This window comes from Crocuta crocuta, unplaced genomic scaffold, assembly GCF_008692635.1.
Source record: "Crocuta crocuta isolate KB4526 unplaced genomic scaffold, BGI_CrCroc_1.0 scaffold288, whole genome shotgun sequence".
In the NCBI taxonomy this organism is placed as follows: Eukaryota; Metazoa; Chordata; class Mammalia; order Carnivora; family Hyaenidae; genus Crocuta; species Crocuta crocuta.
Genome location: NW_027532607.1, coordinates 176,570 through 183,490, shown reverse-complemented (window position 1 = coordinate 183,490; position 6,921 = coordinate 176,570). Strand labels below are relative to the sequence as shown.

Sequence of the window (6,921 nt, the reverse complement as noted above, 5' to 3'; positions counted from 1 at the left end):
CCACTCCCCCCCCCCCACCTCCTCCAGGTCGGTAGGATTTATGCTTGTGCAAAAACTTGCCCTCTCCGCTCGAGGTGGATGCAAAAATGACTCTGCCCCAGGGATAAAAGAGGATCTTTGGCCTACTATTTCAAGTATTCTAACCCCCTTGTTTTATGGTAAGAAAACTGAGGCCCATGAAAGCGGAAGAACAGGAAATTAAGGACTTCCTGGAACAGGGCAACTCGGGTTGTCCTGGCTTCCAACACCACGGTGGCCTCCTCTGGCTCCACAGATGGTCAGCAACGATAGCCAGTGGCCACGCAAAGATCTGACCTGGCTCATAAGTGACTAACTTGCATACAAACATTAATCAATTGCTTGGAGTCCTGTGTGCACCCTCTCGCGTTATCTGTGCTTTGGGCGATCCACGAAAGCTGCCCAAAGGTCATTCCACCGAAGCTTGGGAAATCCTGGCTTCCTGTTTGGGCCCTGGAAACCTGTGTGCCTTGGATAGCTCAGAAATAGAAGCGGGTTGCTGGAGAAGAGGAGTTGGGCAAACCCAGCTTCCCCCCACGCCGTACCTCCCCCCTCCGCAGCCTCCCCACACCGCCACCCTACCTGGCTCCCTACTTGCAGGTGTGCACATCGTAGATGCGGATGCACTCCTGACAGCTCACGTAGCAGCACCAGTGGAAGATGCAGTGACATTTCTCCTTCCGCTTCTCCGTCCTCGTGTTATGGCCGCGGCCACAGCAGAGCAGGTCACAGCCATCGATGCCATGGGAGGTGACATTGCAAGTCCGGTCCCTGGTGCCAAAGGAGCCCGTCTCGGGGTTGGGCTCGCAGAAGTTGGGGGAGTTCTCGTAGTAGACCAGGTCCCTCTCGGTGGGCGGCTTGAACAGCGCATACTTGGCGCGGAGGGTCTCCACCCAGCCACGGGATTCGCGGTGCTTCTCCACCACCATCTCCGAGGCACTGTCGTACTTGTCCTTGAGGAAGTCACCGATAGCGCGGAAGTCGGGCTGGGCCCACCAGCAGGTCTTGACCTCGCAGCTGCCTGACAGCCCGTGGCACTTGCACTTGAGGTGCATGTGGTCCAGGATGGTCTGGGAAAGAGGAGGAGCAGCTGGCCCCCGGAACAACCCCACCTGGAAGCACGCCTAGGCCCTCCCAGGCTGCCCCCGCCCACCCTCATCCCTGGAGCCTTCTCCATTCCTACTGGGTGCCAGGAAGAGAACGGATTGGGGACCGAGGTGCAGACCTAAAAATGACGACCATAGTCGCCCTCCCTTTCACAGCCCAAGCATTGGCAGAAATCGCAGCCATTTCTCAAAGCTGCAGGAAGTAGGGATTGTGATCCCCGTTTAACAGATGGGGAAACTGAGGCTGGGAGCTTAAGTGACTCGCCCTAGGTCAAACCCCCAGAGGAAGGGGTAGAGGTTGAACTCAAAGCCAAGCCCATGGGTCTTCACAGCCCTGCACAGGCAGTCGAAGTGCACTGGATGGGCTGGCGGGTACCTGCTCCACAGGCCACCACACAAGCTGACACACCCCTGACGCACCCCTGGGCGGGTGGACGGGCGCAGGTGGGGAACAGCCCAAGGAGAACGGAGGATGAACAGAAGGGGTGATTGTGGGGTGTTGGGGGGGCCAAGCTCCGCCAAGGGGAAAGAGGNGAAGGGGGACCGGGCAGGGGCGGGGCGAGGGCGGCCGCAGCTCACCGTGCGGCCCGCCTCGTTGTTGTGCTTGTTCATGGCGGAGCGCGCATCCGGCCTGTTCTCGCGCGCGTCAGCGAACTCCCGGGACACGAGCACCCCGAAGTCGGCGTCCTCGCTGCAGCCGCCCCACTTCCAGCCCTCGCCTGGCGGCCCCTTGTGATGCGAATCACAGCCGCAGATGGTGGAGGTGCCCTCGGCACAGGAGCGTGTGACAGCGAAGGCCACGCCGGCAGAAGCAATGGCGTGCACGAAGGCCGACTCGCGAGTAGCTGCGGGGAGGGCATTGCTCAGGCCGGGTTCCGGGGGGGCAGCCTCTCTGCCTCGACCTCCCCATTCGGGAAGGAGGCCCCGAGGAAAGAGGGAGGAACCAAAGGGCCCTTCCGACCCCCTTTGACTGGCCCAGTCTCTGAGGTATCCCCACTTTACAGATGAGCAAACTGAGGCCCAGGGCAGTAACTGATGAACTCGGCCTCAACACCTGCTACAGGGCAGAGCCGAGGCTGTTACAAACCGCGGTGGGGACTATAGCTCTGGCAGGTTGCTGAAGAGAAAGTAATCCTGTTCTGTCTTAGCCCCAGGGCTCCTGCCTCCCTCTGAGCCCAAACTCCAGAGACTACAGTGCAGGCCTGAGCCCTCCCACTCCCGAGGGAGCCTGAGGTCTGTGGGCGGGAAGCCTGGGAACCGACCCCCTAAACGACCCCCTAAACGTACCCAAGTCCATCCATTTCCCACCAAGATGCATTTGGGCAGACCCTTTCCTTTTCTGGGCCTCAGTTACCCTCTCTGTAAAACGGGTATAACTTACTTCCGCCGCCAGAGTTCCTGACCAGGAGGGCAGTGGCCTGCATCCCATGCCCGCCACCACCGGGAGGATCAGAAAACGAGGCAGTTCCCCTGGTTCTGCCCCAGCGTCCCGTGAAGGAGAAGTAGAGATTCGCTAGGGTGTCCCCCCAACCTCCTTTTTACTGATAACCACCTTTGAGCGCTCAGTATGCACCAGATTCTGCCCTTCATGTGCTGTAGCTCATTCAATCCTCTTAACCACGAGGCAGAAAGTCTTAATATAGGCCGTTTTTACAGACGCAGACATTGACGACCACAGGGCAAAAGCCTGGGAGACTACAGTCCAACTAGCTCTCTCCTTACAGGCGAGGAACCCAGAACGGGAGGGGACCTGCCCAAGGCCATGCAGGCCGGCTTAGGAGCCAAGGCTCCCGTCCTGAGAGCGGGGGTGGGGGGTGAGATCGCGGTCCCGCACACAAGCAGGAATTCTGGTGGCCTCGCGGGCCACCTGCGGAGGAGCCGTCCTTCCCGCTTCCACGAACNCCCCGCGGAAGGCCCCCTACACGGGCGCGGTGCGTGTCCCCGGGCCCGGCCAGCCGTGGGGAGTGGGCCCCGGCCTCCGCGGAAGACGCGCGCCCCGGGCCCGGGCCCTGCCACCCTGGCTCTCCAAGCCGGGGGCGGAGATGAACTCTTGGCTGCGTACACCGTGTGCGTGGGGACTTGCCAAGGGCCGCGTGCCAGCGTGGAGCCCAGGGCAGGGTTCGAACCCAGTTCACGGCCCGGGCACTGGGCGCTAGTGCGTGCGTGGACCCCTTTCCCAGACCCTCCTCGGCTTCATCAAATTCCTAGAGTATCAGGCAAGTTAGCCCAGCTCCCAGCCCCGGCCCAACACAAAACTGCCCTCTTGCAATGAACAGTTGAAGGCAGGTACCGGAACCCACGACGGTGATTTGAAACATTAAACACAGACGTGGATGGGGAATTAAGCTCAAAGGCCCGATTTTCATTGCCAAATGTCCCAAGAGGGTAAGAGCAATCAGAAGGCGAGTCTCGCTTTTGGGGAGCGCGTCTAGACGCCAGGCTGTTTGATTAAGCGCTACCTGGCCCGAGGTGGGGCACCGGAAGGCGGTGAGACCGACACACCGGCAGGATCTGGTTTGAAATGCAAACCGCCGCCACTTGGCCCCAATTAGAGGCCAAACCTTTTATGTAAACAAGAAATAATTAGCTTTGGTAATAGAAGCGTAAACAGAATCATCATCCATTGATTCGCTAATTGCTCTTCTGTCCCTTGACAATGGCCTGTAGGTCGGAGGACTCAGCACACTTGAGGCACAGGTAAAGGGGGCCGGCACACTAAAATGTGGGGGATGGGTCCCCGCACTCTCCAGCCTCCCCGGTCAGATCCACCTGGCTCTCAGATCCCTTTTCCTTCCGCTATGAACACAGTTTTGTAAAAGGACGGAGGGCCAGGCTCACCAGTTTGGGTGGTAAAGCCCTGGTCGTGGTCGGGAGGGTTCAAGTTGCTGCGGAAGAGAAGCCGTGGTCCTAGGAGGCCAGCTGGGGTCATTACATTCCTGGACACTGCAATTCCTCAGAGTTGCCCATCGTCAGTCCAGAACTCTCCAGCCCTAAAGTCCCGTCTCTGGAAGCAGTTGCCCCCCTATCGCTCTCTCGGTCATGTTTGAGGTCAAGTTGTGTGAACCCCATTCATCTCAAGTGCAGTGGGTTAGACTCCTGGGTTGCAGGAGGGCTGGACGTTACCCAGAGGCCAGCACGCCCCCTAACCCCTCCACAGTCCGTGGGGGCATATGGGGACCAACGGGATCTTCTCCCTGAAATGTTTGGGGAGTTTGCAATGCCACCAGCTCCAGGCAGTGTCCTCAACTCCAGAATTTTCTAGATGGGAGGGACCTAGAGGGGGTGATCCCCTCATCCCACCCCAAAACTGAATTTGCATAGCACTTAACACAGTGTGGGAAAATGTCACAACCGTCCACATCAAGGCCTGCCCCCTCCACTGTGCAGCGGGGAGGGGGCATGGGGAGGAAGGCCATGGCCGCCAGTCCTGCCCTAGGATCTCAGGATACAGAGCATCTCAGCGCTGCTCAGCCTCCAGCGGCACCTGGGAAGGCATGGCAGCCATGGTGACAGCCTGGGTCCATCCAGCAAGGGAGCCCTCGCACCCCTGTAGAGGCTGTGGGCTGTGACCAGCTTTACTGCCCTCTCCTGAGGCCCCTGGGCTGGGAGCTGAGGCACCCTGAGGTGGATGCCCTCCCCCAGTCCAGCCCCTCCCCTACTTCCTACCCGGCCCAGAGACAGTACCTTTGTCTAGGACGGGCCCAAAGATGGCCAGGCTGTCGTCTATGGTGGTGCAGTTCCAGCGGCGGCCCCGGAACTGGTGCTGGCACTCCTGGATGCCCAGCTTCACGCCCTCGGCCACGCTGGGCATGATTTCGATGTAATTGCGGCAGAAACGCAGCTGCTTGGGGACCAGGCCTGGGATGGAGCCGCAGAGCAGGGGCTGCGAGCCCAGCGAGGTGTACTGCTGGCCCAGGGCCAGGGACCTGCAGACAGACAGAGAGGGGTGGGTGGCATTGCCGGCACAGGGCACGCGGTCCATCATGGGCATTGTGTCTTCCTCGTGAGCCCTGTGGAGCAGGCGGAGCCATGGAGGGCCCATCAGCCTGAACCTGTGGCCTTGAGAAACGTGGCACCTGAATGTGCTACCTTGACCTCTAGAATACACTATCACTCTTCAGAGCTCTGACCCAAGCCAAGTCAGCCCTCTGATGTGAGCGTATCTGACGTGAGCATGGGGACCGACAGAAACCTCTCGTGGCGGCCCTTGGGGGCAATGCAATCCCATGAAAAGAACCCTGGACTGGAAAGATACTACTGGGAGCCCAGGTTAAGTCCCTCCTAGGCTCTGGGCCATTTGCCCTGATGGGCATTGAAACAGTTGGACTGGACAATCTTCCAGGGAGTATAAGTTTCTCGAGCCACACAGAGACCCCAATGATCCATGGGAAATAACGCAAACCTAAATCGAGGAAGCTGCAGGAGCTGGCCTGACCCTAGTCCCATCTCAGATAAAGCAGGGAAGCAGAGAAGCCCCACTTCCAATGGGGAACGTGTACAGGCATGAGTGTCTGAGGTTTGCACACATACGTACACACACACACTGCCCATGGCAGTGCCCTTCCCCGGGACGCTGCCTGCCCAGCCCAAAGCATCCCAGTGCCTCCCCAGGGAACTGATGGCTTCTACTAGGTCCTCTGTCCTTTGTCCACCAGGCCCTCCAGGACCACCTTGGGAGCGTCCTATAAGTTTCTAGAGTGTCATCTTCCCCCTCCCCCGGGATTGGGGCTTGGCTTTGTTGCAAGACAAGTTTAGCTCAGTGTCAGGAGGGAGAAGATGTCAGATCATACTCTCCCAGCCAACACTCATGACCTTACTCAAGTCACCTCACCTTTTACCCTCATTTCTAAAGCCTCTCAGATTTTATTAAGAGTCAACAGAAGGAAAGGTCTTGGGGGGAGCCAGGGAAGGAGGAACAAGAGTTTAAATAACTAGAAAAACCAAGGTGCTGCACTTCCGCTCTCTCCCCCAGCACAGGAAGAGTGGAGATGACATTTCGTGGGAAACACTGAGAAAATGATCCGTGGGTCTCAGTGGTCTTTAAGATCAGTTGCAATCAGCCCTGTGATCAGGACAGTGTAAGCTGAAAGAAGAGTTGCGTTGGGGCCCTTTACATCCAGCACTGACCCAAAGCTCCCAGTCTGGCAGTGAACCTGGTCAAGCCCCCCACCCAAAGTGATGACGGAAGCCTTGGGAAGAGGGTCAGAGGACCCGAGATGCAGATCAGAGGGGAAACAACACACACACACACACACACACGCACACGCTTCCTGGACTAGACACAGTGCTGAACCAAATGTCTGCCATTTGTCAGCTCTTATTGTGTGCTTCATTTCTGATCAGTTCTCCAAGGTGGAGAATATTACTATCGCCCAGACGAAGAAGCGGGGGTTTGGGAAGGAAGTTAGCTCGCTCAAGGCATTTTGATGCCAGGTTTGCGGCATCCTCACTGAGCAGAGTCTGTCCCTTGGGTTTGCTTCACTGGATCCTTAGAACGGCTGTATGACACAGAAGGGGGCCTTACAGCAGCCCTGGTTGCAGATGGTGTAGCCTTGTGTACCGAGTAACCAGCCAGGCCCGCAGAGCTGCCAAGAAGTTGCTCATCCGGCCCCAGGCCACCTGACTCCAGAGCCTATGGGCCAAACCACTGTACCACCTGCCTTGTGGGCTACGCCTGCTGGGGTTCTGAGGAATGCAGGCCTGGCCCATCTGTGGCCTGAGCCACACCACCGATCCCACACCTGAGTGGGATAAAGCAGGTCAGCCCAGAGCCCCTGGATGGGCACATGGCACCCAG

General features: G+C 58.5%; 1 protein-coding gene across 3 annotated transcripts in view; it reads right to left on the bottom strand.

Annotated features, from left to right (window-relative positions):
* The window catches only part of WNT3 (Wnt family member 3), an 8,982-nt gene extending 3,937 nt beyond the window's left edge, over window positions 1-5,045 (bottom strand). The window contains exons 1-3 of one of the 3 annotated variants that reach the window (XM_077780410.1): window positions 4,809-5,045; window positions 1,704-1,969; window positions 601-1,088 (exon numbers count right to left, since the gene is read on the bottom strand). In XM_077780410.1, the coding sequence (XP_077636536.1) occupies window positions 609-1,088; window positions 1,704-1,969; window positions 4,809-4,935 (873 nt within the window). In that variant the 5' untranslated portion in view covers window positions 4,936-5,045 and the 3' untranslated portion in view covers window positions 601-608. Of the gene's footprint in view, window positions 1-600; window positions 1,089-1,703; window positions 1,970-2,505; window positions 2,663-4,808 lie in introns of those variants that run through there. The other 2 variants (XM_077780409.1, XM_077780408.1) reach the window with 2 other exon arrangements.
* Window positions 5,046-6,921: the final 1,876 nt, after the last annotated feature.